This window comes from Tyto alba, unplaced genomic scaffold (assembly GCF_018691265.1).
Source record: "Tyto alba isolate M040663 unplaced genomic scaffold, T.alba_DEE_v4.0 Super-Scaffold_2, whole genome shotgun sequence".
NCBI lineage: Eukaryota > Metazoa > Chordata > Aves > Strigiformes > Tytonidae > Tyto > Tyto alba.
In genome coordinates, this window is record NW_024881282.1 from 40301869 (window position 1) to 40324174 (window position 22306).

The window sequence follows — 22306 nt, forward strand, 5'->3', positions numbered from 1 at the left end:
GTATTCTAATTGACAGTATTAAGGTTTCCCCTTTCAAAAAATCTGTTTGATCAATGTGGACCACTGGTTAATATGAATTGATGATTTTGTTTTGCCTTTGGAGTCCCAATTATGGTTAGTATGACATCTGACCATGTAAACATCTTGGTAAAGTAAACCTCTCTGAACTTCAATTATGTTTCAACAAATAATATTTGAAGAATAATTTTATCATTACCTGAGAGACATTGTCCCAGGACATCGAAACATTGTTAGTATTGCCCTATTCAATTAAAGAAATAGTCCCTCCAACATCATCACATCCTTTGGAGGGCTAGGATGAAACACCCAAGATATCCTTAATGATGCTGAGATCCAAATAAATTGTGATTCTAAAAGCATTATAAAGGTCTTAATCCCCTCTGTCCTCCTAGATAGTTTTAACAAAAATTTAAAACCTGAAAGGCCTTGAATATATATGAAGGACCAGGGGTCTGTACCACTTATCCAGAGGCAAGAAAAGACAGTAAAAGCAATACAAGCAGCAAAGTATCATTGCTTGTTATTTTCTTATGTGTCTTACTGTTGCTGTTGCATTACTGGTATTGTCTTTTTAGCCCTGCTGTCTCCTACGATAGTTCTGGACTAGATCTATGCCACACTGATCAGAGTTTTGCGTAAACATATTAATGTAGCAAAGAAGTTGCATAAAGTTGGTCTATAATATTTTATCAGCACTCTCAGTTACAGTATCTAAGATAAGGGGGTTTAATTTCACTGTATTAAATGACTTTTAGATTAGCAACATGGCTTTAGCAGATTAAGAAACGCCAATTGAAACACAGTTTTTTCTACCGAATCTGTCCTGTTCTATGCAATTTTAATGTGCTGTGCAACTGTACAGTTTCTGAGCACTTTCCAGTAGTCTGTTAAACAAAGTCACTACTGTTCTTGCCTGTGATTCTCATCTCACAGTCCTGCATTTGGGAATGGTTTTTCTGTTAAATAGCAGAAAGGAGCAGGGCTTTTGTTTGTTTTTTTTTTTTTTTTTATTTAGTTTGAGAACTGAATTTGTGCCTAAATTTTGTGCATAATACACATTCTCCTGTGTATTTATACTACATGAAGAGATGTTCACCAAACGTGCCCTGTAGTTGGAGTAGAAGGCGGTGAGCTTTGTAATGAGCCTCTTAGTGTCAGCAGGAGTTCATTCTGCAGGAGTTCATTCCACCCTTGACATTTTAGTTCTGGCCAAACAGAAATAGATGTATTTTCAGTTTGCAAACATATCTGAGGAAAAGTCTGCTTTCATTTGCCAGTACTACCCTGGCAATATGTAACGGCTACTACTCAGGCTTGTTCAAAATTCCACCAGAGACTTTGTACCATACTCTCAATTTTGTGAATCCCTGTTAAAGGTAGTGGTTTAAAAAATAGTTTATTTATTTTCTCCCTAAACTTAAAACGAAATGTAATTTAACACTTTTGTTACAAAATATGGTGACATAAGTAAAATTTAATCTAGTTTATCTTCCAAGATTGTCTGACTTGCTATCTCAAAGTAATTCAGTTTAATAAATCTCACTGTGAAGTGTGTTCTCAGGATAGGAATATTTTTATGACTAGATAAAAAATTTACTGTAGGATTTTATTACTCTCTAATTGGGTGAATCCCTGATTTTCTTTTCAGTTAGACAAGCCATCTGCATTTTAGGTTTTTAATAAATTGATGTTATCTTATTGACTTGTGGAACTTCTCTATGATATGGTTTCTGTTACATGTTGATCTTCTGTAACGTGCGTGAGTATTTAAAGTGTATAGTGTATACAAAAATTTGAAAGAAAAATTTAAAAAATGGACTATGGAGATGACCTATCACTAAGTACAAAATAGTGGGTTATTTCAAGTCAATAAAATTGATACAACAGTCTTAGCTAGGAAAGTTGTATTTTGCTTTGTCAAAAACAACTCCTCCAATCTCTTACAGGAATGATTCATGCCAGTGCAAACTCATAAGCATTTTAAAAGAGTGTGTGAGAAACTATTCAAAATCGTGTGCTATAGACAGTGTTTTAATGTATGGTGATTTCTTCAAGACACTTAGACTTTAATTAAAATTTTTTGTCGGCTTCGAAAAGGATTTTCTTCCTTTGGAGCTAACAAATAGGCAATTGGTGCACACATGAAACATGCTTCTGGAGAGCACATAAAACACTAGCAGAAGTAGTTGTTCACTCTGCTGTGTTACTAATATGTGCACATGGAGCCTCTTCAAAAGGAGGATTCGGGGAGATCTGCTTATAGAGGCACACTCATCTTCAGATTGTGTGCTATTCGTGTGTCTCTTTTTTCTGGAAGTTATCTGGTTTTGTGAATACATATTTAGTTGTAACTATTTAAATTGATTGATGGGATATAAACTTAAAATACCGTGCCAAGAGCAGGTTCTTCAGAAGATGTACATCAGCTGAAACACTGCTTTATTTTTTTTGTATGTACATGAGATTTTTCTGTGAACTAGTACCTGCTAATAATAATAATTTTATGTATATTGTTTTAAAATTATGACAGCATATTTTTATATGTGCACAGTTGTATAAATACAATTATAAGAAGCATACAAATAATATTTAAAGACATTTCCTCCTGAATAAGGAGAACTGTTCTAGTTCCTCTCAAGAAGATCTGATTAGTTATATTCATAAATGGAAAGCATCGCTTATGACCCACTTTAGTAGCATAGTCACAGCAGCAGAAAAGAATACTGCCTGAGCAGGAAACTGGTTCTGTTGCCTAATGCTTTATATTGCCCCTTCAGTGAAAAGAAAGGAAAATATTTTTGCTATTTTAAAAAGAAATGTAAATAAGAAAATGCTTTAAAGTTCTGTTGTTGTGGTCTTCAGGAGGTAGAGGGTTAAATCCATTGAATATGCAGACAATTTTGGCACTTAGTGCACTGCAATTAAGATGTTTTCTCCAGAGTTTATTCAGAGCAGTGTTAATCAGTTATGTATAGTAGCTTAAAATACCATTATTGCAGTAGTGTTTTTGAATAACAAATGATCTGTATAATAATGCATCTGTGTCATTCCAGTTTTAGTTGTGCTTATCTTGCATAATGAAATACGGTTTTGTTAATAAAAATTCTAAACTTTTTTTTAATAAAGCAGGCTTTAAAATAAAACCTTTCATCTCTATTTTCTGGGCTTGTCATCTTTGTTTTTTCTTTTCTTATATGTAGATCATGAAGTATGGCCAAGTTTTTTATTTTTGGTGGCCCAGCCTCCTTGAAGTTCTCTGCCTTGAGGTCATTTGTGGTATTATATAGAAACACAAGCCTTGGATATCAGGTGTGGAACAAAAAAAATTGTACTCGTGTAATGTGGCAAATAGTGAAAGATTGATTTTATATAGAAGTAACTAAGCTTTAAAAAAAGCTCCCTTGTCAAAAGAGGTACTAGTTAATATGGAGAGGCAAATAAAATGCTCTTCAAAATGGAGATCCTTTCCTGAAGGGTAGCCTGAAGTACAAGGGCAGAGGTGGGTAGGAGAGACCTTGTGGTGTTCAGCACACTTCCAAGTTCAAATAGATAGGTTTGCTGCTGACGCCTGGAAAGAGGGCTGCAAGGTATTGAACTTAACGGACAAGCAAAGCTTAGAGCCCTAATATCTAAAAGTTAGAGAAATGGGAGGAATACCAGGTATGCATTAAGTCTTCTGAAAGAGGGATCAAAGCCACAGTTTACCAGTAGTTCCCATAACAGCCAAAAATGACATCCATGCTGCTTATTAGGCAGCCTGTGGTTGTTAGTCATGTAATGTAGTGAAGCAGAACTTACCTTTTGATTAGGTCTTCGTATCAAAATATGAACTAAAAGTCTTGTGTCTAGGCAGAACTGCTGATGTAATTGAAATGTATTTTTGAGATTATACTTTATCAGCCCAGTGCGGAGAGAAAGGCGGGAAAAAAAGGAAGAAGCAAGCAGGCTCCTTTGAATAAGTGACTCGGTTCATGTCCAGGACAAGATGTGATTGTTTACATGCCCAGGATGTGCCGCCACAGTATTAACGCAAATGAAAAGATCTTATGCGTGATGGAACTATTGTTCTCTTGTTTATAAATGGAAGTTTTGCAATGGTGAGAACAAAAACACCACATCTTGAGTCTTTTGCCTATGATGGCCAGTCTATCTGGATTCAGAGTGCTTTATCTTTGAATGGTAGTACTTCCAAAATTCCCTGCTACTGTAGAATATGAATGTTCCTGTTACAAAATAGGTTTATGTAAGTGTTGCCAGTCCAAAGCAATAAAGTCATGAGTTAGACTTACTGAAATCAGTGTTGGGTTGTGGGTTTGAATTTTTTTTTTTTTTGTAGATTTGTAAATAACATATTTAAAATTTCCTTAACCTTGTCTGTATTTTCCAGGAAGGAGGATTTGGCTGGTGGTTGACGATTAAGATAGATGTGGGAGTTATTTCTCTATAACTGAGGGCAAGAAACTTAATAATATTCCTTGCAAGTCTCTTGTATGATTGTACAGTCCCAGGAGCTGGGATTTCAAGAAATACTTAAAACAATCTGAATAAAAATGAAATTGAGTTGACTGTGAAACAATAAAAACTGAGTGGAGAGAGCAGGTGACCTGTTGTAGCTTTATCAACATGAAATAGATAATTTGTGAAGTTAGACGGCGGAGTGATACGAAGGAAAGCATATATTAAATCACAAGTGGTGGGAAATCAGAAGCATATGCTGTAACTATGAGAAGTGGTTAGTCATGGCAGGGATGTGGCTGGCGCTTTATCAAATTCTCATTCATAGAAAAGGATTTAATAACTGAAAATGCATAGCAGCTGGCTTTTCACAGATTATTTCACAGTATTCTGGAACTTTTCATTCTTGCCACCTATTTGAACATCTTTAAGAAAAATAAAGTTTATTATTTGAACGGGAGGGGAAGAAAATCCTTAAAAGCAGGGTCGGGTGGAATGGTGGGGAGGGAAAGCACTTATTAGAATCGCTAAAAGTGAGTTGAATGATTAGTCTAGAAGAGATACGGAATGTCTTGCATCACTCTTCAAAAATATGCCACCTCCCTCCCCCCATTGATTCATAGTGGCTGTATTTTGAGGGATTTGTGTCAGGTGAAAGGCATTCTCCTTCAGTGGGAGTCAGAGTGCAAGGTTCTCATAAGCACTTCTTGATGGAACCCACCCATGTGGCATGTGGGCTCCCAAGTATTTCCTTATATTGCTTTGGCAACCTGGGATGGAAGGAACATACACATAAAATTGACATTTAGTTAGATTTAAGAAGTATGAGAGCATATTTTAATGACTTAATTAACAGTGCTTATCTAAAGAGTGAGACTGATCTGAAGAAAAAGTTAACTGTGGGGTATGGAGCCTACCTCTTGCCTGCTTAAGAAACTTAAGCATAGTAAATCTGAGTAGCAGTTCACCACTGTCTTGCTTTCCCTAGTCAGGACAGTGATTTTTTTTTTTTATTTTTTTTTTTTATTTGCATGACTGCTGGACCATAAATGGAAAGTAGCTTGCTTACTTTTATAAAGGCCTGTTGAAGTTTGCAGTGTCTAGGCACAGAAGTTGTTTGTATTGGAACTGGTTTGCTCATGTCTGTTTTATGCTGTGGAACAACCTGGAACAGGACTGAGTGTGAGTCGTGACACAGGAGACTTTTCAGTGGATGTTGTTGGCTTTTGAAGGAGCTGGTGTAAGCAATAAAGCAGAAAACTGCCACTTCCCGCCATTGTTCACCCATTGTTGACTTAATGCAAAATAATGCCATATCTAAAGACTTATTTACACACAAGCAGTGACCTAGCTAATTTGGCCAGAGTTCAGTCCTTTAATTAGAAATTAGATAAAAGGTTATTTCTGGGATACTCCTAGTTTGAATTGAGCGTGTCCATAAGATCTGAGACAAAACAACATTGGTGTGAACTTGACTGTTTGGGTCACAGGTTATAGATGGCTATTTGGCACTGGCCAAATTAGACACAGAGGGTAAAAACTGTCTTTCTAGTAACAGCAGAACTTACGTGTATACACTTTTTTTGCAGTTGCTTTCTACAGAGTTTGTTTTAAAGCATTTTAAACTCTTTTTTTCTTAAACTAAAATTATGAGCACACTTACATATTTCTTGAGGTGCCAGTGCTTACAGTCTCAACTCTGTGCTAGTATGAATTACAAAGGAGGGAAAGATAGCTGTTCAAACTGATCCTGAGGAGGAGTGGGTTCTATATCTGAGTTCTTCTGTAGTGTGCTTAGTTGCTTAGCCTATTTATGAGGTCTAGTCTGAGTTGCTTAGTGTAACAGCTGAATTTCCATAGTTACCAGTCCATGTTGATGTATTGGGGAAAACTTTCAAAAGTATCCAAAGCTCTACAGGCCAGTCTGCCTCTATATTATGCGTTACTCATGAAATGGCCTTGAAACTCCCTGGACTTTGAATGTTGAAGTGCAAATACCTGCCAAAGGGTATCTGGGATGATCTTTGACTACCGCCTAGAATAAACCCTTAATGTGTTAGTGAAGTGCCTTACAGCTTTAATGTTTGTCTTTTTGATAGGTGATAGAGGAACTGTTGATGGTAAAAGAACCATCTTCTATGTTATTTGACTCCATCAGTGTCTGCCAGCTGGTCTCAGACAAATAACATACCCTGGTTCTCTGATTTCCCTGATAAAAAGTAGAAGCAGGGTTTGCTGTCTCCCTCCATTTCTGTATTTTCAACCCTCTGAATGATTATTAGTATGATGTCCTAGGTGTGGGTACTTCTAGCTATTACTATAAAGTAGATCTTTAAAAAAACATGAGCAGAAGGTGTTTTGCTGTAACATACTGTACAGTAATTTTGGGGGATGATTTCATATAACTTAAAAGATTTTTTAATGATTAAGCACTATTTTAAGCCTTCCATGAAGGACTCTTCTGTGAATTTTAGAATGAGCAGTGAATTTGAAAGAGATGGTAAAACTCTCTCCCCAAACACATTTCTGCTTTAAAATATACTGAAAATGTAACAAAATATCCTCTGCATGCTCTTTTACCCATTGGAACCCCTGTGCTTCTGGTATATGTATACTTCCTGACAAAAAGAGAATTATTCCTGATTATTTTTGTTGCTATTGCTAAACCCTAACAGCTTTAAAGCTGTCTTAATCCTATCTTGCATGTTTTCTATGGGTTTCTTTAAGCACTGATCAGATACCCTTCTAAAAGTCTTGCAAGATAGACTTAAATGGTCATCAGAAGCTTTTGTTTAGCTTGCACAGCTATGACTGGTGATAGTAATGAAGCTGTTTGGGGGGGAAAAAAACCACAAAAAAACTCCAACAATAACAACATCAGTAACAACAACAAAAAAAACCCCACAAAACCAAAACCACAAAACAAACACGAACCACCCTTAAACTGAGCCGATTTCAATAAGCAGATCACTTTGTGCCTTCATGGTTTGCTTCTGTTAGTGAGGCAACCCAAAGATGTGTGCTTTCTGGAGCCTGATGCATATATGCAGTCAATGACTCTGTCTTGCCAGTGCTTTTTCTCTGTACTTCTTTCAGCTGCTTCTTAAAAGAGTATAAAAGAGATCTATGAAATAAACAGTAGAGTTCAGTTTGACACCTGACCATAGGTGGCTGAGCTCTCACTTGGTGGAGAGCTGTTGATGCAGCAGTGGAGCGGAGGAAGTGATTCCTCGGAGCAGCCATGAGATGTGTGCTTGGGGGTGGGCTGCACGCTCTCTGTGCTCTAGTCACTATGGGTTTTTTTTTCTCCCAAATGGATCCCACCCAGGATCTTTGGGAAAGAAATGACTTTCTGTGTCAGCTTTACATTTTGCAACCAGAGGATATAATGGCAAATCTACACAAGCTGTTAAACACATTCTTGCCCATTCAGCAGTTCCTTCCCATATGGAAGCTCTTTCCGTCAGTCTTACCTGTGACATTTGGGTACATGGGTCCTTTTGTGCTCTGGGCTCATTGTTAGCATGGCCTGCAAATCTGAGCTTAGAGATGCTTTTGCAGGCAGTAAGTGAGAAAATGTGGACCATTACGATGCCAGTAAAATCCCTATTCTTGCTTCTGTGGGGTTTTCAAAGCACTACTGCCCTCTGAATGTTTCTTTATGAATGGCAGGTTGCCTTTTACCCAGCCCTTCACTTACCATTTGAGGTGGAAAGTATACCTACCAATTCATGCACAGTGAAGGGTTCCTAGCAGTGCACCTGTGTTCATTGCACCAAGCAGTTACTCAGCTGTCCCTTTCAAAGCTCTGGACTTTGGCTTGGGATGGGTTGCATGAACAGCCTGGCCATGCAGCCAAGGATCTGCTTGGCTCCTTGGAAAAAGAGGGCTTGGGGCAAAAGGAAGTTGCTTTACCTGTGTGAGGTACCGATCTGTGGTGTCTGGCTCTGATGCAGGCAGGGAGCCTGAATTGCTGCACTCATAAATCGCTGTTCTTAAAAGCTAGTCTTTGAGTAACACAAATATTACAATTAGTTCTCAGCTGGGTTGTAGCAAAGTGCATATGTGAACTGCTCCATAAAATGCAGTGGTGTCTCCAAGCCCCAAATTTCTTCTTTCAAGCTAACGTCAGCTATGGCTATCCTGGTAACCATGTGCAAGTTGTTTTTTCCCAGCTTTTCCTAGATGCCAAATTCTGGGCATGTCTATGGTATTTCCTCAGACTTTGGGCTGGTGCTTTGTCTTTCTTGTGTTACCACTTGTCTCAGGACTGCTTCCTCTCATCTATTGCTAATGCCCACCTCCCTATTAATTGTTATCGTAACAGGAGAGGTGTATGATGATTCCATTCTTTTTCTTTAAGTGCTTCTCACATCCAAAAATATGGCTGGTCCCATTTTGGCTATTGGGGCCACTACTATGTCTGTATATCTTTTTCTCTTGGCAACCACAATGAAAATCTTAAAAACCAAATGAATTTCTCAACAACAACTTCATTATTAACAGGTTGGTGCCCTTGTCAGGCACTGGTGACCCAAGAGGAACAAAAGAACAAAGGCATGGGTAGCATTTATGGTCTCTTCCCGTAGCATGGCTGGAAGAGCACTTGCATAGTTTGAGGGGCATGTGTGTTCAGTCTCCTGCATGTGGGAAGATTTCAGCCCACATCACTGGAGAGTGTGCCAGTCCCTGTGGGGATGAGGTAGCATCTTGGACTCTTACTGACAGTCTTCTGCTCAGTATAGGGATCTGGGCATTCGATACAGCCTGAAGTGCAAGCTGCACTTACGGTGCTGCGGGAAGGAGCCTTAGTGACTAATGCGGAGGGTAATTCTTCTCAAGATGAGACTGTTGCAGCAAGGAGGATTTGGGGTAGGATTTGAAGTTAGACCTCTGGTGTCAGGGTAACATTAGTGTTGAGCTATAAAGCAATCGCATAGATCTTTGCCAAACTCTTCTACATCACCAAGGTAGAAGGCAGGTGGTAGGCCACTTATTTAGAGATACCTGGGTCTTCCATTGTCTGCTTGCTTCTGGCTTTAAAAAAAACAGCCACCAAAAAACCCCCAAGAGCTCCTACCCAAGGCTTCCACCCCATTTCCCCTGTCTCCTTCCTCCCCCCCCCCCCCCCCCCCCAAAAAAAAAAAAGTGTTTATTACATCAGTGGAGGATTTCAAGAACCTCTGTTGCTTGACTCAACCTTGCAGCATGATGGCAGGAGGACATCTGACATTTTGGCCAAATACAGTAAGACAGAGGCATGTGTTGGATATATGACTCTTCTGTACCCTTGGTGAGCTCTCAATCTAGTAAGCTAAAAAACCCCAACCTACTCCTAGCAGTGTTTTGGAAATTTAGACACAATTCTTTTCTAAACTTTGTTGAATTTGAACTGACTGTATGATTGGTTTTACTAATTTCAGAAGCAGGTTTGCCATATGCTAACTGATTTCATCAGCTCCAAAAGCAATGCAACTTTGAGCAGATGCGTTCCCTCAACACTATTGTTCTTTTTATCTCTATTGCTGTTGTGACCTTGAAGTTCCAGGAAGGCACAGGGTGCATGGTGATGATAGACCCTGCTGACTGCTAGAGACTCTAGTGAGGAAGAGGACATAAGGGAGAAGGGATCTGGTTTGGGCTTGTAACCAATTGTTACAATATATTTTTAGACTATTTTGTACTAAGGAAGTAAACACTTAATGCCGTGTAAAGGTTAGAGATAGACCCACCCACTCTTGGAAGTATGTACAGCTTGTCCTGAGTGACATCAGTGATGGATTTGTCTTGTGCGTATATGCAATTCAATGATTTATTACAATATAATTTTATGCCAAAGATTATTCAAAAATATCTTAGGTTGTTTGAGGAAACTATTGTTTTATACTGAGCTTTTTCTCTTTACTGAATTTGTTTAGACCCCCAGTAAATCCATTTAAAGAAATATTTGCAATATGGGGTACAGATCTAGTATATAATCTTTTCAGCTATTTGCCTTGATTGCTTTTCTTTGCCTTTGGAAAGATATCAAGTATCCTATGTCAAACTGTTTTTGCTTATATTAAATGCATATTTTAGCTACCACAACAGTATTATGAGTGTTATCACTTTTTGAAGTGATTTGTAAAAGCTTCTTTCTTCCTATTAGTTATATTTCTAAGACTTACTCAATGATAAAAAAAAAAATCAATAAAAATGGAAGCTAATTTTGTGACTTTTGCCACTTTAAATTAGGTATCACCCTGAATATAGAATGCCATCTGTGAGTGTCATATCTGTGCAAATACTAAAATGAGATCTCATCAGTAAAGTAGACTTTCTGTGAAGCAGTTATGACTGATGATACTGAATCGTATACAATTCTTACATATTTATAAAATTTACTTGCACCTCTTTTTAATAATTAAGCATATGGCTCAATAGCAATTATTTTTAACAAACTGATAAAGTACAGAGCTATTAGGCCACAGCACTGGTTTGAATCCTTGGAATAGAGTCCAAGTCTTAAAGGTCACCATTAACCAATATTTTTCAGAAGAAATTTGTCAACTCTGGAATGCTTCAGTTTGCATTATTCATGTGTCCATTTTTCTTAGAGGTTGGTGAATGTGAACTTTTATGTTACCTGGTTTGCACCCTGAGCAGTGCAGTAGCAAAAGAAAAAGGAAAAAAGTACTGTAATCCTGAGTAATATAATGATAAAAATACAGAGTAGGAGTAGAAATGATCTTGTCTGAAATGGTCAGGTACAGATCCAATTTTATGGCTGTATTACCCCCTCTGTGTTTGTAACCCATCATGATACACACAGGGTGAGAATAGTTCTCCTGGTCAATCTGTGCATGATGCATGTCATTAACACTGGGACACCATGTCTGGATCTTAAACCTGTATTTTAAGGCCAATACAGGAATGCTGAATAATATTTCCAGGATAACCACCAAAACTGTACAAGGATGGGAAAACAAAGCTTACAGCAATGCTTAATGATGTTTTTACCTTTTTTTTTTTTTTTTTTTTTTTCTTTTTTTAATCAAGAAAAAGATTGAATGATGATCACTGGACATGTATGGGTGCATAGGTCTTGCTTTGAGGTCTTCAGTATTATAGACAATAATCACAGGACCATAGAATGGTTTGGATTGGAAGGGACCTTAAAGACCATCTAGTTCCAAACCCCCCACCACGGGCAGGGACACCTTCCCCCAGCCCAGGTTGCTCCAAGCCCCGTCCAGCCTGGCCTTGGACACTGCCAGGGAGGGGGCAGCCACAGCTGCTCTGGGCACCCTGGGCCAGTGAGGAATGCCACTCGTCACTGCTCTCCACTGGGACATTGAGCTGTTGACCACAACTTTTAAGTGTGACCATCCAACCAGTTCCTTGTCCACCGAGTAGTCCATCTGTCAAATCCATGTCTCTCCAATTTAGAGACAAGGATGTTGTGCAGGACGGTGTCAGATGCTTTTAAAATGAATACTGTAGTTGGAAATCAAGCTTTTAACATACTGTCTCAAGCATTCTGAAGCAAAGAGTAGTTCAATCATTTCACAAATGCATCTTTAAAAGATACTTTAATACAGTTTCTGCCTTTTCTCTGCAATGGTCTTTCCCGAGCAATTGTATTAGTTCCCTCTGGTGTTAAAGCTCTGAAAACCCATTATGGCTAAAGCATTTGTTAAGCAGTCTCTATAGATATGATGTTGTAGCAGCTTTAATGAAATATACCTTCTTTGTCACAGGGGCTAGCACAAGATGATAATAGGGATGAAGCTATTTTGGTTAGATCATTCTTGTCTCATGTCTCCTTCATGGCTTTGATTTTATATGAGGAAATACATTTTATATTTTGTATTGGACTATCTTACCTTTCTGTTGAGAAAGATGAATAATCTGTCATGTTCGTGTTGTGACCAAGTTGCCTGATTGGTTTTGTTATGCTTTCTGAGAGCATTGTTAAGGTATATTGAATGAATACCATTTTCTTTTTAGTTTTTCTGTAAATCTTACTCAATTAATTTGGTATTAAAACAGGCTTAGCCTCACCAGATCAAACTGCTGAGCATCTTCATCAAGCATGGAAAATCAACTGCGGCCAATTCTTTTCCTGTGCTATCTGCACTAAAAACGAGCAGCTCTTTCCTGCTGAAGCAGGTGGTAAACTTCCAAGACCTTTCAGCTAGTTGTACAACAGCTTTTAATTGGTTGACAAATTTGAATGGGAGTAGCGTGTAAAATAAAAGGGTTTTAACCTGGTAAAATAAACTGAACAGTATAACACTGCTGTGGAGGGGAAAATCTGTTTACATCTCTATCAATGTTTGACCAATTCTGAGAAAGATGGAGTGATTATCAGTCATGATCTCTTTGAAACTCTTAACAATAAAAAATATATGGAGAGACTATATAGATATCAAGTATATATATAAAGTATATACTTGAATAATTTTCATTCTAATTCATCTTCCTGCTTTTTTAATAGACAGGCAGTTTCTTGGGCTGTTCATCAACCTATAGAAGTCAAGAAAAATGCTTCTTAATTTCAAAGTTAATTCTGTTTTGCTACTATAAGCTATTTTATATTGTGTACTTGCTATAATTTCATGCAGAAAAGGAAACTGAAAGTTGGATTTAAAAAAGTAAAATTAAAATCGCATTTATCTCTTTTTTTGTTTGTTTTTGTTTTCCCCTCTGTCTCTCAGGTGGAAAGACATGACATGAATACCCTGAGTTTACCACTTAACATTCGCCGTGGAGGCTCTGACACTAACCTGAACTTTGATGTACCAGATGGGGTCCTAGAGTTTCACAAAGTCAAACTCAGTGCAGATAGCTTGAAACAGAAGATTCTCAAGGTTACAGAACAAATTAAAGTTGAGCAAACTGCTCGAGATGGAAATGTGGCTGAGTATTTGAAACTGGTAAACAGTGCAGACAAGCAACAGGCTGGGCGCATTAAGCAAGTCTTTGAGAAGAAGAACCAGAAATCTGCCCACTCCATTGCCCAGCTGCAGAAGAAATTGGAACAGTATCACAAAAAGCTCAAGGATATTGAACAAAATGGATCTTCTAGAACTACTAAGGATACTTCTAAAGATAACTTGAAAGATATTCAGCACGGAAAGCCTCGTACCTCTGGGCATGGAACAGAGAGCAGCAAATCGGGTGTGCCGGGTGTATCTTTGACACCACCTGTCTTTGTTTTCAGCAAGTCTAGAGAGTTTGCAAACCTGATCCGAAACAAATTTGGTAGTGCAGACAACATTGCTCATCTCAAAAATACCTTGGATGAATTTCGGCCAGAAACGAGCTCTAGAACATATGGGGGCAGTGCCACCATTGTTGCCAAACCAAAATATGTTAGTGATGATGAATGCTCAAGTGGAACCTCTGGCTCTGCAGATAGTAATGGGAACACTTCCTTTGGGCCTGCTGTGGCAAGTACCCTGGACAGCCAAGGAAAGCTTTCCATGATTTTGGAGGAGCTAAGGGAAATCAAGGAGACACAGTCCCAATTAGCTGATGATATTGAGAATTTAAAAACACAATTTAAAAGAGACTATGGCTTTATTTCTCAGATGTTACAAGAGGAAAGATACAGGTATTTTTTTTTTTAATTTGATCTCTTGAAATGACTTTTGAATGGGTATAGAATCTATAGGAAAGTGTAAATGTGGGTGTGTGCTTGTGTGTGTGATATTTCAGAAGCAAGAGAAAAAAATAATTCCAATCAATACCTGGTACCAAAATGTTCCACTCCTTCCAATAACTGAAAATACATGTAGAGCACTGGTATTTCCTGTCAAATGATGTCGTATTTCTTTGCCTTTTGTCAAAGGCTTGTCAGAAAATTCTCTCATCTGGCATATTATGTGACTACTGCATATAGAAGATGCCAATTATCTTGTAACTGGTGGAAGGATTCTGATCTACTGTGACTTGAAAACGCTAATCAGTCTGTGGTGTAGCAGAGCTGACTTACAGCTGATAAGTATACCCTTTAGTCCTGCGTACCTTGTCCAAATACTTCTCAGACACATTGCTATCTTGTGGGTGCCATGTCTCTTTGTGCCCTGGTGTAATACGTGGCTGTGAAATGTAATTTTAAGTGCTGCAGCACAACTTCCTCTTGCGTTTATTACTTGGCAATTAATCCCTTTCTCATCCACTGTGGGAAGTAAGATATGCTCTACAGAGAGCTTGCACCAGCTGTACCTATTTGTCATATTGCTTGTTAAAGTAAGTTTTGATTCTTGAAGCCTTTACTACTCTAATGGGCAAAAACTCAATATGAAATGCAATATTTAATGTTTCCCTTGTTTACAGTTCTTGAAATACAAGGGAAGGCTGGATATCAGGTGGTGACATGGGGGAGGAAATAACAGAGCAAATGGGCTACTGAACTCAGGACTTGATTTCGGGAGAAGGCAGAGCAGCCTTTTCTGACAGCCCACTGCCATTAAGTTCTCAAGCCTCTTGCCACCATTTCCACAGCTAGACAACTTTGCCTCCATCATTTTTGTGCCAACTGCAGTGTTTTCATATTTGTGTGTTAAATCAAGTTACAAACTCACAAAAGAATTTCTAGTTTCCTGATGGTTTAGTTAAACTGGTTTACCATGCAGAGACATGCCAGAACAGGCTGTACATGAATGGCAGGGCCTTGCAGTTGTATTTGAGAGGGGATCCAGGGAACATATTTTTCCTTTCATTACTGGCAAGCTGTTAACTGGCTCAAGCTTACTTATGAAACCATATCTTCTTGTCTAAATGAAGAGTGAGAAATGGAAAAATGTGAGTTGAATACCCCTAGGCACTGTTTATAGTTCATATAATTTGCCAATGATGTACAAATATTTGCTTTTTAACACCCACTGCCAGCAAGAAACATTCAAAAAAGGCTTTCAGTTTGCTGAATAAATGCTTATGGAGAGTTTCCAAAGTTTTTACTGATTTCTCTATGTGCTCTGTAGTGCCAGTCAGATTAATCCATAGTACACTGAGAAATTACCTTTTAAAATGCTGTTTGTAATTGTTTTCATGATTTTGCATTTCTTGAATAGAAGGCACTAAATTTAGACCTTGTTTCCTAATAAGATATGAAAGATTGGAAGACCAATTAAATGACCTCACTGATCTTCATCAACATGAGACAGCAAACTTGAAACAAGAGCTAGCCAGCATAGAGGAGAAAGTGGCATATCAGGCATATGAGCGATCACGAGATGTTCAGGTACTTTTAAAATTTTTGGTATCATAAACTTCTAACATATTGTAGAAGTCTTGTACTGTAAAATACTCGTGTCTTTCTATATCTCTGTATGTAAGAAATCTGGGAAAATATTTAAGCCCATGTTTTGTGTTTTTTAAGGTGAAAACGCAGCATATTTAAATCTGTGACAGTCTCCATTTGTTTTAGTGGATTCAGAATTTTACCTGCTGGAATTGATGATATAGCCTAAGCGGACTTGTGGCCTGGTTTAATTTCTTGCACTAGAGGAGGAAGGAATGGAGTCTCCCTGTGTTGTGTAAAATGCTACTTTTGACCATGTCCTAACACAAATCTACTGCTCAGATTTTCTCCAATATGTAGCCATATCTCTGGCAAGGTTTAGTATGAATTAAAGGAAAGGTAAAAACTAAGAGCTAATTGATAAATAAACTAGTAGATTTGCCAGTTATAATTTAGGAGTTTTATTTCATGGTCGCAATAGCCCCTGTAATCAAAGCTGTACGGTATGTTCGCCTCAGTATCAGTTTTAGTCATGTCTGGCTTCAATCAAAAGTCAGTAATAATGTCTACAAGTTTGTCCTGACAGCATGTAGTTACGTACTTGAATACTTGTATACACAATATAAGCATTTATATAACGCATATTTCTACCCAAAGTCTGAGTAAGTGGTGGAAAATGATGAAAACACTGTTTTGCCCTAGCTTGGGTTTAAATTCACTAACAACTGAGGAATGCTCAAAAACTGTCTTCATATTGACTCAGGTGATGGTAAAACAACCCAACTGTGTCCCGTACGTCCCTGCACTCACACGTCTGAACAGAGCGCGCAGGCAGCGGGACGACTGCAGTTTCCTGATGGGTGTGAGAGGCAGGAAAGGGATGGTGCTGGAGCTAAGCGTATCATAGGTGACTTTTTAGGTTTAAAGAGAGGTCTCTCGTGCAGGACTCCTTTCTGAGAAGGCATCTTGAGGATGTAAAAACTGAATGAGACCCGAGTTCTCCAACAGAAGGGGTGTGAAATGTTTGCTAACTCATTAGCAGAACCCTGGAGCAGTGTCAGAGACTTTTAAAACTAATTGAAGCGCTATGTTGATACAGCCGTATTTCTTTCATCTCTGTACAGTTGGTCTTGTTTAAACTCGTCTCTTTGGGGGTTTGGCAAATTGGCTGAAATAGAGTAAAAGCATTTAAATTGTGGATATTTTAAGTAACAACCTAACTTGGGAGCACTCTGTCCCTAAGGGATGGGCAGATCGTTTTTAAAACGTTTGCTCAGCCTCTCAATACAGAACTGCAGGTATCAGGCTTTTGCAGCTGGACTTTCTCTAAAGCAGCGCGAGGTGAATTGAGAATAACTTAACAGTCAGAGTGGAAGAAGGACCAGGAAAGTTCTTTAGTGTAGTGGAACGTATGCATGAACCCTCATGGACTTTGTGCCACCCATTAGGAACTGTCCTCTGTATTATTACTAATTCCTAGAACAGTGAAAGGAAGAAGTGTTTTGTAAGGTGCCGTGTCACATGCTTTGCACTGACTTTGGTGCCTGGCTAGTCCCTTGTAAGCTAGTTCCAACAAAAGAAAGCTAATAACTGTGTGTGCAGTGGTTTTGTTTGGTGTGGGGGTTTTATGTTTTGGGGGGTTTTTGTTTGGTTTGGTGGTTTGTTTGGTTTTTTTTCTTTTTTTTTTTTACATGGAGGACTGGGTTGAATCAGCTTACAGTGTGATCAGGTGAATGCCCCTGCCAGTGGAAGGAAAATGTTTGAAGTCAGGGAGTGGGGAAGGAAGTAGTGATGCCGGAACGTAATTTTTCCCTTTTACACAGTGGTAAAAGGTTATGTCAAGTTGATGGGTCTCACTAAATTACAGCCTTACAAGGTGTTACGTAGCGGTGCCCAAATCCCAGCTCCAGCAAAAAGTGGCATTTTGTGGCAAGTTAAGTGAAGCAGTTAGAAATATTTCCATGTTTCACTTCAAGAGGGCTTAACTGTGGACTTAGGAACCATTTTATTCAAAAAACATTTTTAGTCCACCCTCAAGCAGAAGAGCAAGGTCTGCTTTCTTAAGAACAAAATGTTTAGCAGAATATATCACGTGAGAGAAAGAATCCTGTAAAAGCATTGCCACAGATTTCTCCACTGTCTCTGCTGCCCGTTTGGGGTGTGGATTAATGAGCCTTCATGCTGACGGAGGAAGAAGGCAATCTCTTACTGTGGACTCAAGCCCAGCACTGTACGGTCAGTGGCTTTGAGAGGAAAAGTAATGTCGACCAGAGATGTGGTGTAAACCAAATGCTACGTGTTTCAGAGTAGATTTAATCAGTATCACAGCAAGCCTGTACTACCCTAATGTTTTCTATAGCATATACAAAGAAGCTAACTTTGATGCTGGTTTAATTCAGTGAAGGTTGCCATGGCAACAGCTTTCACAGTATTTTATCTCATCAGTATATGCAGGAAACAATATCTGTCATGAACACTAAAGTTATGATACTTTTTCTCAAGCATGAAAAATGTAAAAACTACCTTTCAGACAGTGTTGTCAGACTTGATTATGCCTGAGCAGGCAGCGATACACACATGCAGATACATACATGCATTTGTTTTTTAAGAAGTTGGTGGTTCATTCAAATTTTAGGAGTCTATAATAAATTACACTTCTAATCTAGCTGATGGATGGTTCTGCAGCTAAAACAGGAAAAGTGGTGTATGGAAATACAGCTGCCCTAATTCTTGTTTTCTGTCTTCAGGAAGCCTTGGAGTCATGCCAGACCCGCGTTTCAAAGCTGGAACTCCATCAGCAAGAACAGCAAGCACAGCAGTCCGAAACAGTTAATGCCAAAGTGCTCCTGGGGAAATGTATAAATGTTATCCTGGCCTTCATGACTGTCATCCTAGTGTGCGTTTCTACTATTGCAAAGTTCATCGCTCCTATGATGAAGAGCCGTTTTCATATCATCTGCACTTTTTTCGCAGTGACGCTGCTGGCAATATTTTGTAAAAACTGGGATCATATCGTTTGTGCCATAGAAAGGATGATTATACCAAGATGAAGCTGCTGGTCTGGCTGCTTTCTTTTTGTTTTGTTTTGGTTTGGGTTTTTTTTCCTTCCTTTCTTTTCTTTTTTCTTTCTACCCTTGTTTTTTAAGTGCTGTGTGTACACAAATTATTTTTTTGTCAGTTTAAATGTGCTGGCTGGATGGAGAAGGCTACAAAGACTCTTGGACTTTAAGGTGTAAATACCTAAATGCAGTCACTTGCCTGTTCAATCCGATTGTGTCTAGTTGGCTATGTCTCTGAACTGCTCGCTTCTCTCAGTCTTCTGCCTTAATCCAACGGGTTTTCCACTTTACAAACCCGCACCCACGAAAGATGGTGTGGTGCTCTGGGAGGCATCCAAGCAACTGCAAGTGTCAGGTGTGCTTTGTACCAGACTGGAGTGCAAAGAGTATGATCAGGAGGGAGCACACCATAATGTGTATCAGCCCTGTTAGACTAATAAGTTAATTTCCTCTCTGAATCCAGCTAGAATGATAAGCCAAATTATGCAGTCATATGTGTTACTAGTTCTTTATTCTAAACTAAGGGGTATCTGTAAATGGGGTTTCTTGTTTTCAGGACTAGCAAAACTTGATGCTTCTACTAGTAACCTTTTTGCACCGAGAGTTTATTGTTTGTAAATAGGCCAGTGATGATACTGACAACAGTTAGCGGGTGTTCTATCCTGGCACTGTTACCACATTTGGGAAACAGAAACATGGCATAAGACTTCCAAAGATGATCCAAATTGAATGACAAGATATCTAGACCACTTTGTGAAGGAGTAAAGCAGTATGTAACTAACTGGTGGGTAAGTTGTCATGCAGACCAAAGCTTGTTTCAAGCCCTGCAATCTGCAAGGGGAAAGAAGTATGCAGAAATGAAACACTTAAGTTAGCCTTCGTTAGCACGGAATTGTTGGGGTGCTCTAACTGAATGCAGAGCAGATAGGTAGTGGGACTCTGGGTACAGTGGATTTATTTTTTTGTGTCAGATTAAGGAATGTGGAAGAAGCATGAGGGAATAGCTTCTTAGGGGCGCAGGGAGTTAAAACTTCTGTAAATATACAAACACTGTGCAGACTCCCTTGACAAACATTCCTGAAAATAATGTATTAGTGTACAGTACCATTACTAGGAAACAGGGTTAGTTTTGCCTTCTTACTGGAATTTATTTTGCTTGATTTAAGAATGGTAAAAAAAATTTTCCTGAAATCTGCTTGGCTCTTAGCCATGGTATAAAACAAGAACTTTAATAAAACAAAACAACAACAAAGCACCAGAATCAGAATTCTTCTCCACTCCATTAATGAAAAAATACAATGTTTCCAGTTAGTTGATGTTCAGTATTACTCACTTTGAAAATAATTGTCAAGACAGAGTTTCTTTTCAGTTGCAGTATTTGTTATGCTTGTTTTAGGTGGGGGGTGGGGATTAATCAGTGTGTGTATTTGTTTTTAATCAAGTGCAATAGTTGGTGTAGAAATTCAGAAGACATTATGGAGAGGGGAGGCAGGGGACAAACTTTGACATTTTACCATGATAACAGTGAATACAGTTACTTTTTGTGGCTTCAGGGACTGAAGGAAGGACAGAATTAACTGCATAAATAATGATATGACTCAGCATTTAGAAAATTCAATTAAAACACTTTAAAAATCATTGAAGGATTATTTATATGTGCTATGTCTTTGAACAGAGAAATTGTGAAGGGTTGTGCTGGCTCACGGGCACGGGAAATGGGTCACACCGGGCACACCCATGTTATCCTGACCCAGCCCTGCCTCATCTTCAGAGGAAGGTGGAGTGAAAAGCAAAAGCCCTGCTGAGGGAAATGCCTTTATAAAGCCCAAACTCACCAATTAGTTTATCCCTGGCTGTGCCAGGAAGAATTATTACACAGACACATTCTTCTTTTCCTTTATGTTTTGTTTTGTTTTTTTTTCTTTGCCTTTACCCCTGTATTCCTGGTATGCCCTGAGGAAGGAAAGAGGTATTGTCATGTATAAAACTTTTCTGTCTTAAATGCTGCATTAAGGGGAGACCTTTCTTCTCATTGTCTCTTAATCTGTTTTGGCACGGTATGTGTGCATTGCAACAGGCCTTCACCTCCAACTTCCAAGTATCTGTACTTAGCCTCCTTTTACAGCCAGCTAATAAACGAAGGCAATTCCTTCCACCAATGCAGCTCATAAACTTAACTGCACAGGAAAGTCCCTTCCACAATGTTAAAAAGGTTAAAAGTAAAAAAGAAGTAGCTCTTTCCTGGCCTTTACATCACAAGAAAGGGTTTCCTTTGGTTTGTTTTTATGACCTTTTGATGTGTCCTTAGATCCTCCTGGTGTTTTCCACTGTTTTCATATAATTTGTTCCTATCTTCATTTTTGAAAAGGCATATAATGTCTTTTTATAGTCTGTACTTTCCATTTCTTTAGCCAATGCGTGTGCTTCTATTCAGTGTGCTTTCTGAAGTTTTTTTCCTAAATTCTACCATCCATTTTTACTGATCAGCCCTACAACTTTTTTTTTTTTTTGCCTCATTTCTGTAGGCCACAAGATTATACATCTGTTACAGAAAAACAACAGTCCTGGTACTGATCTTCAAAAAGCTGTGACTCTTCATGATTGTGTTCTTGCCATCTTTAGTATAATCTCCATTCTTCTATTCAGTTTGCACAGCCACCTTCTGGTTTGTCCACTTGAAAAAACAGTTTGTTTAACACTTTGTTAAATGGGTTCAGAAAGGTACATGTGCAAGAAAGGAATACCATGTGTTAGTAATTTTTAGGTAAGAAAAACTCCTTTGCCTGTCTCATGGTTATATGTTTAAAGAGATAATCCTCGCAGTGCTAGTGTGCGTAGTTAAAAATGTAATGTCAGGTAGTCTCACGGTCAGGCAGGAAAAATATTAGTCATTTGATTTATAACAAGGGAAGTTGGTATGGTACAACCTGGGGATGTGAAGGCTTCTGCTCCAAGGTCATCCTATTATAATCCTGGAAGATGACCTCTGTGCAAAATGAGGGTAGAACATAAAATCAATGGGCCTGTGAAAGATTGCTCGCTGTCTTGATAAAATCTGGCTGCGTCCAAATTGGAAACAGAAGGGTCTTGTGTTTCCATGTTGGCTGTATATCTGGCAGAGGACACAGAAAAAGCTGTAAAGGCTGCATAATGCTGCTCATGCAATTGAAAACAGCCCTAATTGGTAAATGGGCACAGCACTTCTCTAGGTTATTTTCCCTGCTGGATTTAAATCACTGGAGGATGTGACATGCATCAAGAAATTGAAAAATATGTGAAGGGCAAAAGCCTGCTTTTGGGTAAAACTGCTGTAGTTTTGCACAGAATAAGGCTGCAGTGCCAGGAGCTCTGCCAAGGGGAAGGCCACCCAAAGTGGGGGAGGGAGGTCTCCCCTCCTGCCTTCACCCTCCCAGTTCTTACCTTGTGCTGACACTAGTGTGTGTTGCGGTCTTCCACGTGCCATGTTAGCTCACTAGGCTGGAAGGAAACCCTAGCAAGAGAGGTGGATACTTCTCCACAGCTAGAGACTTAACGGGCTGAT

At 38.8% G+C, this 22306-nt stretch overlaps 1 protein-coding gene across 3 annotated transcripts in view; it reads left to right on the forward strand.

The window, feature by feature from the left end:
- Window positions 1-20026, forward strand: part of TMCC3 (transmembrane and coiled-coil domain family 3) — a 143820-nt gene extending 123794 nt beyond the window's left edge. For all 3 annotated transcript variants that reach the window (XM_042792879.1, XM_033010198.2, XM_033010199.2), the window contains exons 2-4: window positions 13176-14074; window positions 15571-15706; window positions 18454-20026. In XM_042792879.1, coding sequence (XP_042648813.1) covers window positions 13176-14074; window positions 15571-15706; window positions 18454-18756 — 1338 coding nt within the window. In that variant the 3' untranslated portion in view covers window positions 18757-20026. The remainder of the gene's footprint in view (window positions 1-13175; window positions 14075-15570; window positions 15707-18453) is intronic.
- Window positions 20027-22306: the final 2280 nt, after the last annotated feature.